Raw genomic sequence first — 21100 nt, 5'->3', positions numbered from 1 at the left:
TTTGGTGTGTGGCGTGAGGCATGTGTTTGGGTGTTTGGCGTGAGGCATGTGTTTGGGTGAGGTGTGGGTGTGTGAAGAGAGGTATGTGTGTGGGTGTGTGAAGAGAGGTGTGTGGGTGTGTGGAGAGAGGTATGTGTGTGCGTGTGTGAGGAGAGGTATGTATGTGGGTGTGTAAAGAGAGTTATGTTGGTGAGTGTGAAGAGAGGTGTGTATGTGGGTGTGTAAAGAGGGTTATGTGTGAGTCTGAAGAGAGGTGGGTGTGTGAAGAGAGGTATCTATGTGGGTGTGTGAAGAGAGGTATGTGTGTGGGTGTGTGAAGAGAGGTGGGTGTGTGGAGAGAGGTATGTGTGTGGGTGTGTGAAGAGAGGTGGGTGTGTGAAGAGAGGTGTGAAGGGAGGTGTGTGAGTGTGTGAAGAGAGGTATGTGTGTGAAGAGAGGTGAGTGTGTGAAGAGAGGTGTGTAAAGAGAGTTATGTGTGTGTGTGTGTGTGAAGAGGAGTGTGTGTGTGTGGGTGTGAAGAGAGGTATGTGTGTGAGGTGGGTGTGTGAAAATTTATGTGGGTGTGTGAAGAGAGGTGTGTGTGTGGGTGTGTGAAAATTTTATGTGGGCGTGTGAATCGGGTATAATTGTATGGGTGTGTGATGTGAGGTAGATGTGTGGGTGTGTGACGTGGGGTAGGTGTGTTGGTGTGTGACGTGAGGGAGGTGTGTGACGTGAGGGAGGTCTGTGGGTGTGTGACGTGAGGGAGGTCTGTGACGTGAGGTAGGTGTGTGGGTGTGTGACGAGAGGTAGGTGTGTGGGTGTGTGACGAGAGGTAGGTGTGTGGGTGTGTGACGAGAGGGACGTGTGTGACGTGAGGGAGGTCTGTGGGTGTGTGACGTGAGGGAGGTCTGTGACGTGAGGTAGGTGTGTGGGTGTGTGACGAGAGGTAGGTTTGTTGGTGTGTGACGTGAGGGAGGTCTGTGACGTGAGGTAGGTGTGTGGGTGTGTGACGTGAGGTAGGTGTGTTGGTGTGTGACGTGAGGTGTGGATGTCGGTGTGTGACGTGAGGTAGGTGTGTTGGAGTGTGACGTGAGGGAGGTCTGTGACGTGAGGTAGGTATGGGTGTGTGACGTGAGGTGTGTGTGGGGGTGTGTGGTGTGAGGTTGGTGTGTGGGTTTGTGGCGTAAGGTGTGGGTGTGGGTGTGTGACGTGAGGTAGGTGTGTGGGTGTGTGACTTGAGGTGTGTGGGTGTGTGGCGTGAGGAGGGTGTGTGACGTGAGGTGGGTGTGTTGGTGTGTGACGTGAGGTAGGTGCGTGACGCGAGGTATGTGTGTGGGTGTGTGAAAGAGGTACATGTGTGTGGGTACGTGACATGAGGTATATGTGTGTGGGTGTGCAGGTCTGGTGGAGGCGGTGGCACAGGAGCTGTTCTCACAGACCGTGACGCTGACTGTGGTGAGCAGGACGCAGGAGGAGACATCGGCACGGGTCATACAGCACCACACTGTCTTTGAGGTACTCTCTCTCTCTCTCTCTCTCTCTGCTCAGATTGAGAGCACTTGGACTGAATGCCAACACAAGATGGTTCGATTCAGACGTAGCAAATCCCACGTAGCCCAATGTGTGGCGAAAGCCCAGAATATGAAAATCATTTCATATTTAACTGCAAAAAATACGTAAAATCGCGAAAAAACTGCACCCTTTTCAATACAGCTCCAGCGCATAGAAAAGATTTGTTCGGCATACTGATGACAGAAAATAAAGATATGATACTCTCACTTTCAAGATATGTAACCGAGGCAATAAATATATGTAAAACGTCTACTGTCGGTTCAAATACTCATTAATCAGTTAAAAACTTTGCATGGGTTATATGAGGAAAAAAAGCATAGATAAAACGGAAGGGTTACATTTGGGTGGTCAATTTCGACAATGTAATTTTATGTGTTCGTATTGAGTATTTAAGCATGTGATATCAACACACCTCATATCAATACGAACACATATCAAAGTACATATAAATCATATGATAATTATTTAAGCCTGTAACATCGAAACACATCATATGTACTTTGTTTCTTGTGTACTGTCCAAACCTTGGAGACGAACGACTGGGGAAAAAAAGGCACGGTACCCCCTGCCACATGGACTTTTTAAAGCTAAGGACAAAGTACCAAAGTGTCGCTTATCCCCTAGTAGTTTATTTTGCTTCAATTCTGTTTTTCCTTTCGGTTCCATTTTATCTCTTTTGCATCATTTTTGCTCTGATTTGTACCTACTATGTCACTAGAGCTTTACAGCTAATGACATTGAACATTTCAGTGTTCTCTCTCTCTCTCTCCCTCTCTCCCTCTGTATAATATATATATATATATATATATATATATATATATATATATATATATATATATGTTATTTGTGTGTGTAATGTGTACATGTTCGGTCAATACATGAGCACAAAAGAGTTACTTTAGATGTATGAATATGCACTTGCTTCGCCCTGTTGACTGAGCAGTGTCACATGTTACCATCAGCAGTGATGTTGATAACGCCCTCCTCTCCATTCCCTGTCAAACTGATGATGATGTTGATGTTGTGATGTCACTGATTTCAACCCGTGAGCCAATGCCCACAACCCCCCCCCCCCGGCCCCCACTTCCCCCCAGCACAGGTTGGGCAGTGAGGTCAGTGGTCAGTGTGTGTGTGTGCAGGTTCACCTGCAGGACGGCAGAGCGGAAAGCAGTGGAAGACAGGAGTCGTGGGCACTGACCCGTCCGACCCCCACCGGGGGTGACAGGGGCACACCTGACGGGCAGGAGTGCAGCTCTGTGCTCAAGTGAGTCCACCCACACACTCTCTCTCCCCTCTCTTTCTCTCTCTCTCTTTCTCCCCTGTCTCTGTATGTCTGTCTTTCTCTGTCTGTCTCTGTCTGTCTGTCTGTTACTATCTCTTAATCTTTCTCACTAGCCGTAAACAAGACAAGTGTTCCTGCAATACAAGCATTATTTTTCTGTCGTTTTTGACTCACTTGTGTGAACAAAGTGAGTTTATGTTTTAACCCAGTGTTTGGTTGGCTGTGTGTCTGTCCGTGGTAAACTTTAATGTTGCCGTTTTCTTTGGAAATGCTTTGTCTGCCAACACCAAATTGGGCTTAAACATAGTATGGAAAACAATCTTCACAGTCATACCAATAATAGGTTGTAAGACTCCCGAATTAAGCAGTAATTCGGTATCATCAATAGTTTTATTTCGTTAAAGTGCGTTCCGAAATCCGAAAATTCTAAAATCCGCTTCCCACAGGCTTGCTGGGATGTAGGTTCTTCTTCTTCTTCTTCTTCTTCTTCTTCCGGATGATGCCCAGGGTCAACCAGTTGACCATTATCGGCATTTTGTGGTGGTGAGTTCCGGTTTAAAATAAAAGAAGAAAAAAATCAAGTGGCAGTGAATCAGCAGAGTGCCACCTTCTTAACGAAGGTGACAAGAGTTGAGGCATCAACAGTCTCCTGGGGCAGGGCATTCCAATCACGGATTGTTTTTGGAAGGAAGGCATTCAGCCTGATGTCCGCTCTACAGGGGATTCTGTCAAATGTTTTGGTGTGAGCTCTTCTTGGCTCGTTGTTGTTGCTGGTGGAGGTGTGGGCACTTGACTTTGGTCATGCCCCAGCTGATCTTATATAACATGACCAATCTGGTTCTACTCCTACGCTGTTCCAGGGTTGTGTTTGGTTAAAAGACATGACCTCGTTTTTGTTGTTCACAGTCAAAAGGAAAGAAATACATAGCCTGGACAGAGCACATACAGTGGAACTAACTACACCATCAATATCCTAAAGTGGACACTGAATTAACTGGAATGAACATATAAGAAAAATTGAAGCGGTTGTTTCTTCTGCAGCCTGTTGTCGACTGGTTCGTGCAGATCTAGAGATCTACCATGTGTTGCGAAGTGCTTGAAGCGATGGCAACGTGTCCATTACCACCGAAATAAAATAATAATCGAGATATAATAAACACACAAAAAACATGATTTAAAGGGCGCTATTACGTCCAGTACAATCACATTTATTTATCGCACGAAGAAGAAAACGTCAACATTTCCTTAAGTATTAAATTCAGCAAAATGACGTCAGATGCGACGCAACAGTGGAGATTAGTCTGTTTGCTTTGGAACTTAACATGCATGGGTTCGATCCCACTTGCATGTCCTTTTTTTCTCTCTTTTTTTATCCCAAGCTTTTTTTTACACACACACACACACATACATACATACATACATATATATATATATATATATATATATATATATATATATATATATATATATATATATATACTGCAAGCTGGGCAGCCCCCAGCCAGTTAGGTGCTGTCCCGTCACGACCTGCCTTCTTCAATGGGTGTATGAAGATTAAGAGAATATCCGACAAGCAGGTCGTTAATTTCCGCACCAGGCAAAAAGAAAACTTCAAGAAACGGATCAACAATGAAACTGGCTTGTTGGAATGTCCGGACAATGATGACTGGGCTCTCCCAAGATCTGCAAGACATCAGCGACGCCAGAAAGACGGCCGTCATAAACAGCGAGCTGAAGAGACTAAATGTGGACATTGCCACTCTGCAGGAAACATGGTTGGCTGACTCAGGAACACTAAAGGCGAGGGACTACACCTTTTCCTGGCAAGGAAAGAGCTCTGATGCCCCAAGAGAGCAGGAAGTAGGCTTTGCAGTCAGGAACATCCTGCTGAACATGATCGAACCAGGCAGCGGCGGTTCAGAACGACTATTGACTCTCCGCCTCAACACCTCCGAAGGCTATGTCACTCTCGTCAGCGCATATGCTCCAACACTGTCCGCCTCTCCAGACGCCAAGGATGAGTTCTACGAAAATCTCGCATCAACCATAAGGAACATCCCCAGGACAGAACAACTTGTTCTCCTGGGCGACTTCAATACCAGAGTGGGTGCAGACAACGATTCGTGGCCCTCCTGTCTCGGTTCCTTTGGAGTGGGGAAAATGAATGAGAATGGACAGCAGCTACTTGAGTTTTGTACCTGCCATGAACTGTGCATCGCCAACTCCTTCTTCAAGACGAAGCCCCAACACAAAGTCTCCTGGAGGCACCCGCACTCAAAACATTGGCACCAACTGGATCTGATCCTAGTAAGACGAGCTACCATCAAAAACCTTCTCCACACTCACTCTTACCACAGTGCAGACTGCGACACGGACCACTCTCTCCTATGCTGCAAGACCAGACTGCAACCAAAGAAGTTCCACTGCTCAAAGAAACAAGGGAACTCTCGCATTGACGTCAGCAAGATGTCTCAGCCAGACCTTATAGAACAGTTCACAGAGGCCTTTGAGAGAGAATTTGATGCATTGCAGCCCAGAGACCACAGAAAGATGGGAAATGCTACGAGACACCATGCACCGCATTGCTATGGCCACCTTTGGGAAGAAAACCGCGAAGTCCCATGACTGGTTTGAGGCCAAATCATCAGTGATGACTCCCATTAATGAGGCCAAGCACGCTGCACTCACTGAGTACAAACGGTCACCCAGTGAGAAGAACCTGCAAATCCTCAGGGCCGCCAGGAGTAAGGTTCAGTTTAACGCCAGGCGATGTGCAAATGAGTACTGGACAGAGCTCAGCGAAGAGATACAGAATGCTGCTGAAAGAGGCAGCATCCGGGGGATGTATGATGGCATCAAGAAGGCACTGGGACCAACACAGAGCAAGACTGCCCCCCTCAAATCCTCCACTGGGGAAGTAATCAACGAACCTAGCCAGCAGATGAAGAGATGGGCAGAACACTACTCCGACCTCTACTCCACAGAAAACATGGTGTCCAACTCAGCCCTCGATGCCATCAAGTGCATGCCGGTCATGGAAGAACTTGATGCAGAGCCAACTGAGGACGAACTCAGTAAGGGCATTAACAGCCTGACATCAGGCAAGGCACCTGGCAGTGACGGAATTCCCCCAGACCTCATTAAACACTGCAAGACTACTCTTCTGCATCCTCTGCGCACAGTCCTCTGTCAGTGCTGGAATGAGGGAGCTGTAGCGCAGGACATGAGGGACGCCAAGATTATCACCCTCTACAAAAACAAGGGTGAAAGGAGTGACTGCAACAACTACAGAGGCATCTCACTTCTCAGCATTGTAGGCAAAGTCTACGCTCGGGTCCTCCTAATTCGCCTGCAGAAACTGGCCGAACGCGTTTACCCGGAATCACAGTGCGGTTTCCGAGCAGAGAGATCCACGGTAGACATGATTTTCTCCCTTCGCCAAATCCAGAAGTTCAGAGAGCAGAGGATGCCCCTGTATGTCGCATTCATTGACCTCACCAAGGCCTTTGACCTAGTCAGCAGAGACGGCCTTTTCAGGGCTCTTCGAAAGATTGGCTGCCCCCCCAAACTGCACAGCTTGATTGAGTCCTTCCACTCCAACATGAAAGGGACGGTGCAGTTTAATGGTAACCTCTCCAAGCCCTTCGACGTACGCTGCGGTGTCAAACAAGGCTGTGTCCTCGCCCCCACCCTATTTGGAATCTTCTTTGCTCTTCTCCTGAGACATGCGTTCAGCACAGCGCAAGAAGGGATCTACCTGTGGACCAGATCAGATGGCAGACTCTTCAATCTCGCCCGCCTCAGAGCAAGGACAAAAGTCCGCGAAGCCCTCATCAGAGACACGCTGCGGGACTTGCAGTCACTGATGGACCGCTTCTCCCAGGCCTGCAAAGATTTCGGCCTGACCATCAGTCTCAAGAAGACAAATGTCCTAGGCCAAGACACGCCATCTCTACCAGCCATCACCATTGATGACTACGAGCTTGAAGCCATCCATCAATTCACTTATCTTGGGTCCACCATCACCGACAACCTCTCCCTTGACACCGAGATCGACAGGAGGATCGGGAAGGCAGCCACAACGCTAGCCCGCCTCACACAAAGAGTGTGGACAAATCCCAAGCTGACCACGAAGACAAAGATGGCTGTATACAACGCCTGCGTCCTCAGCACCGTGCTGTATGGCAGTGAGGCGTGGACCACACATGTTCGTCAGGAGAAAAGGCTCATTACCTTCCACCTGAGAAGCCTACGGCGCATACTCGGCATCTCCTGGCAAGACAAGGTGACAAACACCGAAGTCCTGACTCGCGCTGGCCTCCCGACCACGTATACCATGCTGAGACAGCGTCGGCTACGCTGGCTGGGCCACGTTCGCCGCATGGAAGATGGTCGCATCCCAAAAGACATCCTTTATGGAGAGCTCGCCACGGGGCAGAGAAGCATCGGCCGCCACACAGCTAAGATGCAAAGACGTTTGCAAACGTGACATGAAGGCCCTTGAGATCAACACTGAGTCCTGGGAGGACCTTGCAGATGACCGCAACAGATGGAGAAGCACTCAAGAATCAGCTACGGATTGGTGAGGACAAACTGTCAGCTGCTGCAGCAGAAAAGCGAGCTCGCAGAAAAGGGACGGCAGCCAACAGACCAGCATCAGCTTACACATGTGACCGCTGCGACAAAGACTGTCTCTTTCGCATCGGCCTCTACAGTCACAGGCGACGCTGCTTGGTCCAAACAGACAGCTCAGTTAGATATTATGTTAGATATACTCTATCCATGGTCAGCCATGACCGAAGGAGGCCTACTGTTGTTGTTTTAAATCATATTTGATATTGATATAGGAGGAAGGTGGCAGAATGGTTAAGACGCTCAGCTGCCAATACAGAGAGTCCGTGAGGGTGTGGGTTCGAATCCCGCTCTCGCCCTTTCTCCTAAGTTTGACTGGAAAATCAAACTGAGCGTCTAGTCTTTCGGATGAGACGATAAACCGAGGTCCCGTGTGCAGCACGCACTTGGCGCACTGAAAAAGAACCCATGGCAACGAGAGTGTTGTCCTCTGGCGAAATTACGTAAAATGAAATCCACTTTCATAGGTACACAAATATGTAAGCATGCACTCAAGGCCTGACTAAGCGCGTTGGGTTATGCTGCTGGTCAGGCATCTGCTCAACAGATGTGGTGTAGCGTGTATGGATTTGTCCGAACGCAGTGACGCCTCCTTGAGAAAGTGAAACTGAAACTGATATTGAACACTTTTTTGATGAATTCTTAATCTTTTTTTCTCCTCATGATTCCTTTACTGGATAAAGCGCGAAGCACAAGTGAGTCATGAGGGCTTTGTCTCTTGTTTTCCATACCAGTAGTATGAACTGATTATCTTTGTCATTTTTCCATGACATGATGTGCAGGTTAGGTGTTATTATTTCTTCCTCCCCTGTGTCCGGTTCTGTTGTCCTGTACCAGCTGTGGTTCTGAGAGGTGGTTTGTGGTCAGTTGATGCACTTCTGATATTGTGTTGTCGTTTGAAGAGAGTGAGGTTGGGGGCGGAGGGGGAGGGAAGCTGACACTGTGTGTGTGTGTGTGTGTGTGTGCGCGCGCACACGCTCGTTTGATATGATCGAGAGCGGCGCGAGTGCTTACTGTGCTCTTTTATGTGGTATTGCTGCTAAAGTGGGAAATCGTGTGTGCTTATCATTGTGTTTTGTGTAGCAATGTTACCAAAGCAGGAATTCGTGGTGATGCTGCCAGAAATAGGAAATCGTGTGTGCTTTTCATTGTGTTTTGTGTAGCAATGTTACCAAAGCAGGAATTCGTGGTGATGCTGCCAGAAATAGGAAATCGTGTGTGCTTTTCATTGTATACCAGTGCTGTTCGTGTTGTTTATATATGCAAACTAAACAGGTTACACTTTCCCCTGATTTTAATGACTTTCACTTTCGTTACCTTGGCCATTTCATTTCATTGTGAGATTTCGTATCTGGGACTGTGCACAGCTATGCTGGCCTGTTGAATTTTGGGACAAATGTAAAGATGGTAGTTGTTGCTGAATGAGGCTGTGTGGTCAATTAGACCACAACCTCGCTGTTGACACAATGACCAACAATGTTCCTTCAGGACGTTAGACACTAACAGAGGTCAGTTACACCACACCACCACTGTAAACAGGACGTTAGACACTAACAGAGGTCAGTTACACCACACCACCATTGTAAACAGGACGTTAGACACTGACAGAGGTCAGTCACACCACACCACCACTGTAAACAGGACGTTAGACACTGACAGAGGTCAGTTACACCACACCACCACTGTAAACAGGACGTTAGACACTGACAGAGGTCAGTTACACCACACCACCATTGTAAACAGGACGTCAGACACTGACAGTGGTCAGTTACACCACACCACCACTGTAAACAGGACGTCAGACACTGACAGTGGTCAGTTACACCACACCACCACTGTAAACAGGACGTCAGACACTGACAGGTCAGTTACACCACACCACCACTGTAAACAGGACGTTTGACACTGACAGAGGTCAGTTACACCACACCACCATTGTAAACAGGACGTTAGACACTGACAGTGGTCAGTTACACCACACCACCACTGTAAACAGGACGTCAGACACTGACAGTGGTCAGTTACACCACACCACCACTGTAAACAGGACGTCAGACACTGACAGGTCAGTTACACCACACCACCACTGTAACCAGGACGTCAGACACTGACAGGTCAGTTACACCACACCACCACTGTAAACAGGACGTTTGACATTACACCACACCACCACTGTAAACAGGACGTTTGACACTGACAGAGGTCAGTTACACCACACCACCACTGTAAACAGGACGTCAGACACTGACAGAGGTCAGTTACACCACACCACCACTGTAAACAGGACGTCTGACACTGGCAGAGGTCAGTTACAGCACACCACCACTGGTCACAAGATGTTAGACACTGATGTCAGTTTACTAACAGAAGTCAGTTACATCACAACAACACTGTTCACAGGACGTTAGACACTGACGTCAGTTTACTAACTGAAGTCAGTTACATCACATCAACACTGGTCACAAGACGTTAGACACTGACGTCAGTTTACTAACAAAAGTCAGGTACATCACATCAGCACTGGTCACAAGACGTTAGACACTGACGTCAGTTTACTAACAGAAGTCAGTTACATCACATCAACACTGGTCACAAGACGTTAGACACTGGCGTCAGTGACTGATAGTGACGAGCTAAACTGTCTCACATCTGTATTTCCCGATGCTGGCAACACGTGCAAACTTGTCCACAGCAGTGGCAGTTGTGTGGACCAGTCACCCCCCCTGCACCCTGCAGCCTCGTCGTCCCTGGTCCAGTGGTTCAGGTCGGCAGTGGCACCCACCTCACTGGGGCACAGGACAAAATGGCACCACATAAAATGGCACATACACAGATTGCACAAGTTCACAGAACTTGTATTGGTATTGCATTGTACTTCTCTTTGTATCACAACAAATTTCTCTGTGTGAAATTTGGGCTGCTCTCCCCAGGGAGAGCTCGTCACTATACTACAGCATCACCCTTTTTTTTCTGCCTGCAGTTTGTTTGTTTTTTTCCTATCGAAGTGGATTTTTCTACAGAATTTTGCCAGGAACAACCCGTTTGTTGACGTGGGTTCTTTTACGTGCACTAAGTGCATGCTGCACACGGGACCTCGGTTTATCATCTCATTCGAATGACTAGCGTCAAGACCACCACTCGAGGTCTAGTGGAAGGGGAGAAAATATCGGTGGCTGAGCCGTGATTCGAACCAGCGCGCTCAGATTCTCTCGCTTCCTGGGTGGACGCGTTACCTCTAGGCCATCACTCCACTTGATCCCAGTGCCGAATAAGTTTATTCAATTCTTTCTACCTTTCTTTAAAAACAACACCAAAGGCAGTGTGAGAGGAGAAGTGCAGTGCTAGTTGTTATCAATGACCTGAACACAGACCAGACTTCTTCGGAAACTGTTGGTGCTGACGTGAAGCGATATCCGGGTCCATGTTAAAACAGATGTCATTTGAAATGAAAAACTCAACACTCATGACGGAGCGGTTATGAATGGGAGGGATCAGGTCAAGGTGAAGGTTAGTGGACAGTGCACGTGCAACCCACGGTCTCTGCACCACTGTCAGCTGACAGGAATGTGCCACTTTGTCCTGGGCCTTTGGCTTTCTGTCTTTCTGCTTTTTCTTCTTTCCCCTTTGGTTTCCTTTTGTCTTTCCTCTCGTTTTTCCTTCTGTCTTTCTTTCTTGCCTTCTTTCTTTCCTTCTTTTTCTCTTTGCTTCTTTCTGTTTTTCTGTCCTTTCTGTATTTCCCCTTTTCCGGTCTTTCTTTTATCTATTTTTCCCGTTTTTAAGTCTTTGATGTTGTGTCATAGCACGTGCTGTGTTGCTGTGTCGATGTACCATTGTTGAATGTGTGTATGTGTGTCTGTGCCTGTGTGCATGTGTTGAGGGTGGGATGGCACGTGATCTGTAACAGTTGACGTTCTATGTTTCCTGTTCCTCCAGTGGTGGACAGCCGTGTTATGTTCCTCCAGTGGTGGACAGCTGTGTTATGCCCCTCCAGTGGTGGACAGCCGTGTTATGTTCCTAGTGGTGGACAGCCGTGTTATGCTCCTCCAGTGGCGGACAGCCGTGTTATGCCCCTCCAGTGGTGGACAGCTGTGTTCCTCCAGTGGTGGACAGCCATGTTATGTTCCTCCAGTGGCGGACAGCCGTGTTATGTTCCTCCAGTGGTGGACAGCTGTGTTATGCCCCTCCAGTGGTGGACAGCCGTATTATGTTCCTCCAGTGGTGGACAGCCGTGTTATGTTCCTCCAGTGGTGGACAGCCGTGTTATGTTCCTCCAGTGGTGGACAGCTGTATTATGTTCCTCCAGTGGTGGACAGCTGTATTATGTTCCTCCGGTCAGTGTAGAGAGGTGGGTGGAAACTAGCGTGTCAATGACTGGATCCTGCTTGACACTGTCCAGACATTGCTGTCTTTGATGTCGTCTTTCTGCACAAACTGTCTGATTGTTTATTATTTTCAACGGTAGCCAGGTTTTTGATTTCCAATCACGTACGTTCGTACGTCCGTTTACATGTTGTGGTCTGTTGGTTCATATGTTAGTGCTGATGATCAGTAAGTAGCGTTGCACAGGCTTGCATGTATTGTGAAAGCCATGGCCAGGTTTGTGTGGTGGTGGCAGTGTTGTGGTATAGAAGTAAGCTAGCTAGATAGCAGGCTGTCATCGTTGTCGTCCTTGTCTTTGTTCTTGCTGTGGAATTCTTCAGCACCAGCATAGACAGCGTGATCCTGAACAGAGTTATTCGCCGTCACCAAGGTGATATCAGTGCTGTACATGGTGATAGCATGAGAGAAGTGCACCAGGTGGGTGGCAGCCCAGTGTTTTATGGCCGTCATCAAAGTGCAATCACTGCTGTACACGGTGATAACATGACAATGACACCCCAGGTATCCCAGTGTCAGTTATTGTCAACACCAAGGTGATAGCAGTACCGCATGAAGTGATAACATGACAGTGACACCCCGGGTATCCCAGTGTCAGTTATTGCCAACACCAAGGTGATAGCAGTAGCGCATGAAGTGATAACATGACAGTGACACCCCGGGTAGTCCAGTGTCAGTTATTGTCAACACCAAGGTGATAGCAGTACCGCACGAAGTGATAACATGACAATGACACCCCGGGTAGTCCCAATGTCAGTTATTGCCAACACCAGAGTGATAGCAGTACCGCACGAAGTGATAACATGACAATGACACCCCAGGTAGTCCAGTGTCAGTTATTGCCAACACCAAAGTGATAGCAGTACCGCACGAAGTGATAACATGACAATGACACCCCGGGTATCCCAATGTCAGTTATTGCCAACACCAAAGTGATAGCAGTACCGCACGAAGTGATAACATGACAATGACACCCCGGGTATCCCAATGTCAGTTATTGCCAACACCAAAGTGATAGCAGTACCGCACAAAGTGATAACATGACAATGACACCCCAGGTAGTCCAGTGTCAGTTATTGCCAACACCAAAGTGATAGCAGTACCGCACGAAGTGATAACATGACAATGACACCCCAGGTAGTCCAGTGTCAGTTATTGCCAACACCAAGGTGATAGCAGTGCCCAAACAGCAGAAACACGGCTACAAAAAGTATCATAAATGGAGGATAAATATACCAGATATGAAATGTATTTCAGCATGTAAACTCACTTGGATAAGGAAATTGAAAACAACTAAACATAAGTGGAAAAATATTGCCATGGAAACGTGTCCAGCTTTATCTGAAATAGAAAAATAAAAATATGGTCCTTTGCCCAGCAAAAATACCAAGATAACTTGTTTTGGAAACATACATTTAAGGCCAATAGTCAGTTTGGCAGTCACACAAAGCCACAGTCACAAACAGAGCTACTGTCAGAACAATATTCTTTAATAATGATATATAAATTAAAGCTAACGTGATAAATTATAAGCAGTGGTTTCTTAAAGGTGCACATTTTTTGACAAGTGACGGGACTTTCCTCACAAGAGGAAATATGGAATGAATGTACATTTTATGGCATTTGATGTCCATCACAAAATATATACAACACACAAAGTTGAACATGCCAGACAACTGTACACATGATACCCCCAGTACGCTGAAATGAATGTATTGGGTGCCTAAAGGGACTAGATTATTCCATGACATCAGACAAACTTCCTAATTCTTGTCCAAAGTGGTCTGAGAAATTGGAAACAAAACTTTTGTGGAAGAGGCCATTTTATGAAATGAGTAAAATTCAAGATATTAAATTGAATTTGCTCTACGTTCGTATATTACATAGAATACTTGCAACAAATATCATTCCGAAAGAAATGTGGGAGGTGAATAATAACTATTGTGATTTTTGAGACAATTAAAAGGACAGCATTGAATACGTATTTTGGAGATGTGAACATTCAAAACTCTTCGGGCAAATGTTTGCAGAATTTCTGGGGGTGAAATGTGCAGTGTGTACCATGAATAACTGAAAGCATGGTATTGTTTAAGATAAGATAAGATAAGATAAGAATAACTTTATTATCTCCACCTGGAGAAATTTGGTCAGGTGCATTATCACAACATAGACAAGTAAACAACTTGGGGACCATAACTGTAAAAGCCAACAACAGCCCCAACAAATATTACGAAGATACAAATGTAAAAAATATCACATACATCGTTTCATACATACATCCACACACTGCAGGTAATAACTAGTATTCTTAATGTAAAAACAGAAAGAATTAAGAAACATTATTTGAATATAATTATAAACATAGCCTACTATACTGCACATTGATTATAATAGACAGATAAGATAAGAATAAAGATGAATTGCGGAAAACCACAACCAGATAATCAGCACCCCCCCGCGCCGCACCCCCCCACCCCACCCCACACACGCAGATAACTTGATCAAACAAGAGTAATAAACATATGTTCTCAAATAAAAGCATTTCACATATTCGCTTTTAAAAACATTGCAGTTAATTATTACATCGTAATTATTAAACAGAAATATATTTAGAATATGGACGTTAGCATTAGACATATTCATTGTACATTCATCCTGCATATTGCACATTATTCTTCCTACATATTGCACATTCATTATAACCAATTGTCACGTTTTAAGCTCAGTAAACACACACACACACACACACACACACACACACACACACACACCACAACTAGAACAAGGTACAGCCTATCATGCACGGACTTTCACACGTCTCACATGAGAGTGCGCGCGCGCACACACACACACAGAGTTCTCAAGAATTTAAAAGGTGGATTGAACGTGGAATAAAAGTCTTCAGAGCTCTGGATTTCAACTTAAAAGTTCTGTAGCGTCGTCCTGATGGCAACAGCTCATAATACTTTGCTAAAATATGGGTGTCGTCAGTTGCTATCTGCCTGCTTTTTTTAACCACTCGACTTTCATACAGCTCTTGCATACTAGCTTGTTTCACTCCCACAATTTTACTGCATACACTCATGGCATCGTTCAAAACACGCTTACTCCTCACTCCCAAACTTCCATACCAGCACATAAATGAAACTGTAAGCACAGACTCGATACAACATCGATAATAACTTTGAAGAATATTTGAATTTATACCAACATTTCTAAGCTTCTGTAAACAAAAAATTCTAGATTGACATTTCTTATGAATGGAATCAACATTTCTGTCAAAAGTCAGCTTATTGTCTAAGATGGCCCCTAAATATCTATATTCATTGACCCTCTCCACTGTTTGACCATCAATAACAAGGTCAGCTACAGGCAAGGGGTCTTTCCGAAAATCTATTAACATTTCTTTTGTTTTCAATACGTTGAGATCCAGATAGTTTTTCTCACACCAGGAACAGAACTTTTTAATTTCACTGAAATAAATAGCATCAGAGTTGGACAGATCTTCAATTGCTGAATCATCAGAATATTTTATGACAGGAGTTTCCTCCGTGCCTCTGCAGTCATTTGTGTACAGTGTAAAAAGAACAGGGGACAGCACTGTACCTTGGGGTGCACCAGTAGAAGTAGATTTTAGAGAAGAGTGGGCAGAATGAAAGCGGACGGACTGAGTTCTATTGAGAAGAAAACTTATTATTGTTTAGTGACCACCTTTGTGGCCCCAGGGCTGTGCCGCACAAGGTGACGATAACAATAACAGTGACCACCTGTGTGACTCCAGGCCTGTATCACACAAGGTGACGATAACAATAACAATGTCCACTTTGTGCCCCCAGGGCTGTACCACACAAGGTGACGATAACAATAACAATGACCACCTTTGTGCCCCCAGGGCTGTACCACACAAGGTGACGATAACAATAACAATGTCCACTTTGTGCCCCCAGGGCTGTACCACACAAGGTGACAATAACAGTGACTACCAGTGTTACTCCAGGGCTGTGCCGCACAGTGATGACAACAATAACAGTGACCACCTGTGTGCTTTCAGGGCTGACGACTTCTGCTCGGCCTTTCCCTACCACCTGGTGATGGACGAGGACCTCAGGATCCTCCAGTGTGGCGACAGCATCCGGCGCATCACCAACATGCCCGTGGTGAAGGGCATGCCGTTCCAGGAGGTGGGCAACATTGTGCAGCCCATGATGGACATGACGCTGGACAACATCCTGAAGTTCATCAACGCTGTCTTCCTGCTGGCCTTCAAACGACGGCCCTCCAGTGGTGCCAGACCCTTCCTGCTCAAGGGTGAGGGGGCCAGGGAATCATGCTGGGTCATGGTGGGTTGGGGTGTGCCATGGTCAGTCGTGGTGTGTCATGGTGGGTTGTGGTGTGTCGTGGTGGGTTGGGGTGTGTCATGGTGGGTTGGGGTGGGTCTTGGTGGGTTGGGGTGGGTTGGGGTGGGTCTTGGTGGGTTGTGGTGGGTTGGGTGTGTCATGGTGGGTTGGGGTGGGTTGTGGTGTGTCATGGTGGGTTGTGGTGGGTTGGGGTGTGTCATGCTGGGTTGGGGTGGGTCATGGTGGGTTGGGGTGTGTAATGGTGGGTTGTGGTGGGTCAAGGTGTGTCATGCTGGGTTGGGGTGGGTCATGGTGGGTTGGGGTGGGTCATGGTGGGTTGGGGTGGGTCATGCTGGGTTGGGGTGGGTCATGTTGGGTTGTGGTGGGTCATGGTGGGTTGGGGTGTGTGATGCTGGGTTGGGGTGGGTCTTGGTGGGTTGTGGTGGGTCATGGTGGGTTGGGGTGGGTTGTGGTGTGTCATGGTGGGTTGTGGTGGGTCAAGGTGTGTCATGCTGGGTTGGGGTGGGTCGTGGTGGGTTAGGGTGGGTCGTGGTGGGTTGGGGTGTGTGATGCTGGGTTGTGGTGGGTCATGGTGGGTTGTTGGGGTGGGTCATGGTGGGTTGTTGGGGTGGGTCATGGTGGGTTGTTGGGGTGGGTCATGGTGGGTTGGGGTGGGTCATGGTGGGTTGAGATGTGTCATGTTGGGTCGTTGTGGGTTGTGGTGAGTTGTTGTGGGTTGTGGTGGGTCATTTTGGGTTGTGGTGGGTCATGGTGGGTCGTTGTAGGTTGTGGTGGGTCGGTGTAGGTTGTGGTGGGTCGGTGTAGGTTGTGGTGGGTCATGGTGGGTCGGTGTAGGTTGTGGTGGGTCGTTGTATGTTGTGGTGGGTCGTTGTAGGTTGTGGTGGGTCATGGTGGGTCGTTGTAGGTTGTGGTGGGTCGTTGTGGGTCATGGTGTGTTGTGGTACATGGTGGGTCATGATGGGTCGTGGTGGATCATTGTGGGTCATGGTGGGTGGGGAATTTTTCCCCAGGGATACTACCTGTTTACTTCTAAGGGCTTGAGACCCACAGCTGACAGGAAGCACTGTTGCTCCAGCAAAGAGCAGTCCACAGGGCCTCTCTGTCCTTTGTCAGAACGAAAATGTCTCTAAAAATCAAAACGGCACGAGCAGAAAACTGAAGTGGGAAACCAGAATTTTAAACGAAAATACTAATTTGAACATTTTCTTGGAATTTACAAGTGGAAAAAATGGCAGACATGGCATACAGGGGTCAGTCAAAGGGGATGGAAATCCACAGGGGACGTAAAGGTACTCTTGATGCTGAATTCCAAGTACAAAAACATGGCGCCACAAGCCTGAAGAACTGATGGATGAGATATATATGTATATGTGTGTGTGTGTGTGTTGTGCAGGTCAGATAATGTGGCTGCACAACTCCCGCTCTCTGCTGTTCATCGGCTCACCCCGCCTGACGTCCCTGAACGAGCTGCTGGAGATGAACCTGTACCTTGCTGACATCCCTCTCTACGACTGCACGCGGGAACTAGTGCTGCTCAATCAGCAGAGGATTGCAGAGATTGATGTGGCGTCAGTCCTTTCTTACCTTGTTGCGGGCAGGGGGCGTGGTTTGCGTGGGGAATGGGTAGGATGGGGCGTAGTTTGCCTAGGGAGTGGGTGGGATGGGGCGTGGTTTGCGTAGGGAGTGGGTGGGATGGGGCGTGGTTTGTCTGGGGAGTGGGTGGGATGGGTGTTGTGGGTGGGATGGGGCGTAGTTTGCCTAGGGAGTGGGTGGGATGGGGCGTAGTTTGCCTAGGGAGTGGGTGGGATGGGGCATAGTTTGTCTAGGGAGTGGGTGGGATGGGGAGTGGGTGGGATGGGGCATATTTTGTCTAGGGAGTGGGTGGGATGGGGCGTAGTTTGCCTAGGGAGTGGGTGGGACGTGGAGGAGAACATGGAGTTCATGATCTAGGAGTGTGGTCTGGGATGGCTTCACGTCTCTCAGGAGTGGTCAGGACTGAGATTTTGGGTGGACTGGCGTATTTGCCTGGATGGGCTATGATGAGGCGGCTAGTCTCACAGGAATGAGTCCAGGAGGCTGTTTGCCAGGAGCTGGCTGTGCATCGGGGCATAGATTATGTCCTGCGCAGTGGGTGGATGTGTGTGGCTGAGTCATGAGCAATGTTTTCTAGGAGGTAGCGTGAATGGTGTGTGGCTGAGATGGACAGTTTAGTACCTAGGTGACATGGCTGCGGAGTGCGGTGTGGTAGGTGAAGGAAGGCATGAGTTTGTACTAGAGAGTGGTGGAATGGGAATCAGGTGTCGAGCTGTTTTGTCCTAGTTGATGGTGCTGGGTCATAGGATGATGCTGATGTTCACCCTGCCTCGCACCCCGGCATATGGGTGGATGGATGTCGAGGTTGGAGGGGGATGCGGGCGTAGTGTGCCACTACGTGGAGGGGTGCGGATGGGGCCACCGTAAGTTGCTGTAGGGATGTCTGGACGTGAGAGGCACAGGGTGTGGAGGGGCATAGTTTGTACTAGGCAGTGGTGGTAGGCTGATGAGAGATGGGATGGCACATAGTTTGTCTAAAACGGAGTGGTGGATGGGGCTAGTTTGTCTAGGAGCGAGGGGATAGGGCGCCACGTTTGCCTAGGAGTGTGGGATGTGCTGTGTGTGGGTTGGTGGAGCCATGGTTGTGCTAGAGTGGAAGTTCGATGGCGTAGCGATAGCCAGGGAGATGAGTGAGATGGGGCGTGGTTTGTGTAGGGAGTGGGTGGGATGGGGCGTGGTTTGTGTAGGGAGTGGGTGGGATGGGGCGTGGTTTGCCTAGGGAGTGGGTGGGATGGGGCGTGGTTTGTGTAGGGGGTGGGTGGGATAATTATGATAGTAATAATAATGATGATAATAATAATGGACACTTACAAAGCACACTATATATTTGTATTATTTTGTTGTTTTTTATCACAACAGATTTCTCTGTGTGAAATTCGGGCTGCTCTCCCCAGGCAGAGCCTGTTGCTACACTACAGCGCCACCCTTTTTTTTCTCTTTTTCTTTTCCTGCGTGCAGTTTTATTTGTTTTTCCTGTTGAAGTGGATTTTTCTACAGAATTTTGCCAAGAACAACCCTTTTGTTGTTTTGTTGCCGTGGGTTCGTTTACGTGCGCTAAGTGTATGCTGCACACGAGACCTCGGTTTATCGTCTCATCCGAATGACTAGCGTCCAGACCACCACTCAAGGTCTGGTGGATGAGGAGAAAACATCAGCGGCTGAGCCATGATTCGAACCAGCGCGCTCAGATTCTCTTGCTTCCTAGGTGGACGCATTACCTCTGGGCTATCACTCCACTCCACTATCCAGAAATCTGCCCAATGTGCTTTGCAAATCACTTTTATTTACATAATACATTACATCAATGTTAGGTACCAAAATGTGACTAACAAACCAAACACACCCATACACAGTGGGTACATAAAATTATTTTAACATACATATGTACATTGCAGCTGTCCTCAACACATATGCACACACAGACAAACACACACACACACACACACACACACACAAACAGACGTACACACACAGACACACACACACACGCACACACACACACACACACACACACACACACACTGACAGAGGTCAGTTATACCACAGAAACACTGTTGGGACGTTAAACACTCATTGACTGATGGTAACCAGCTAACCTGTCACACACACACACGCACACACGCATACATGCACACACACACACATGAAAGCGGGATTCAAACCCAGACTCTCAGGGACTCTGTGTATTGGCAGATGAGCGTTGTTAACCACTCCGCCTGGATGTGCTTCAGGAAGAAGCTGGACGAGACGACAGTGGCCCTGCAGAAGACATCCCAGGCCCTGGCGAGAGAGAAGCAGAAGACGGAGGATCTGCTGCATGAGATGCTGCCCGAAAAAGTGGCCCGTCAGCTGACCCAGGGTATTGCCGTGTCTGCAGGTGGGGGTACTTCCTGTGCATGGTGGGGAGGGGGGGAGGTATTTCTTATGCATGGTGGGGGGTGGTACTTCGTGTGCATGGTGGGAGGGAGGGGAGTACTTCCTGTGCATGGTGTGGTGTAGGGGGTGTCTTCCTTTGCATGGTGGGAGGGTACTTCTTGTGCATAGTGGGAGGGAGGGGGTACTTCCTGTGCATGGTGAGAGGGAGGGGGGTACTTCCTGTGCATGGTGGGAGGGAGGGGGTTACTTCCTGTGCATAGTTGGGGGAAGGAGGTTATTTCCTGTGCATGGGGGTCGGTGGTACTTTCTGTGCATAGTGGGATGGAGGGGATACTTCCTGTGCATGGTGGGAGGGAGGGGGGTACTTCCTGTGCATGGTAGGAGGGAGGGGGGTACTTCCTGTGAGGGTGGTGGGTGGTACTTTCTGTGCATGGTGGGAGGGAGAGGGGTCTTCCTGTGCATAGTGGGGGGGAGGGGGTACTTCCTTGTATGGTGGGGGGAAGGGGGTACTTCCTGTGCATGATGGGGGGAGGGGGTACTTCCTGTGCATGGTGTGGGGAAGGGGGTACTTCTTGTGCATGGTGGGAGGGAGGGTGGTACTTCCTGTGCATGGTGGGAGGAAGGGGTGTGTTTCCTGTGCTTGTGGGAGGTAGGGGTGTGCTTCCTGTGCATAGTGGGAGGGAGGGGGTACTTCCTGTGCATAGTAGGAGGGAGGGGGTACTTCCTGTGCATAGTGGGAGGGAAGAGGGTACTTCTTGTGCATGGTGGGGGGAAGGGGTGTGCTTCCTGTGCATAGTGGGAAGGAGGGGGGTACTTCCTGTGCATGGTGGGAGGGAGGAGGGTACTTCCTGTGCATAGTAGGGGGGAGGGTGGTACTTCCTGTGCATAGTGGGAGGGAGGGTGGTACTTCCTGTGCATTGTGGGAGGG

General features: G+C 48.1%; 1 protein-coding gene across 4 annotated transcripts in view; it reads left to right on the top strand.

The window, feature by feature from the left end:
- The window catches only part of LOC143285063 (guanylate cyclase soluble subunit beta-2-like), a 92170-nt gene that overhangs the window by 61681 nt on the left and 9389 nt on the right, over positions 1-21100 (top strand). For 2 of the 4 annotated variants that reach the window (XM_076592251.1, XM_076592250.1), the window contains exons 7-12: positions 1382-1497; positions 2694-2818; positions 10161-10232; positions 15897-16153; positions 17597-17771; positions 20028-20173. In XM_076592251.1, coding sequence (XP_076448366.1) covers positions 1382-1497; positions 2694-2818; positions 10161-10232; positions 15897-16153; positions 17597-17771; positions 20028-20173 — 891 coding nt within the window. The remainder of the gene's footprint in view (positions 1-1381; positions 1498-2693; positions 2819-10160; positions 10233-15896; positions 16154-17596; positions 17772-20027; positions 20174-21100) is intronic. The other 2 variants (XM_076592253.1, XM_076592254.1) reach the window with 2 other exon arrangements.

This window comes from Babylonia areolata, chromosome 8 (assembly GCF_041734735.1).
Source record: "Babylonia areolata isolate BAREFJ2019XMU chromosome 8, ASM4173473v1, whole genome shotgun sequence".
NCBI lineage: Eukaryota > Metazoa > Mollusca > Gastropoda > Neogastropoda > Buccinidae > Babylonia > Babylonia areolata.
The sequence above is the reverse complement of the archived record's forward strand: the minus strand, read 5'-3'. Positions and strand labels throughout refer to the sequence as shown.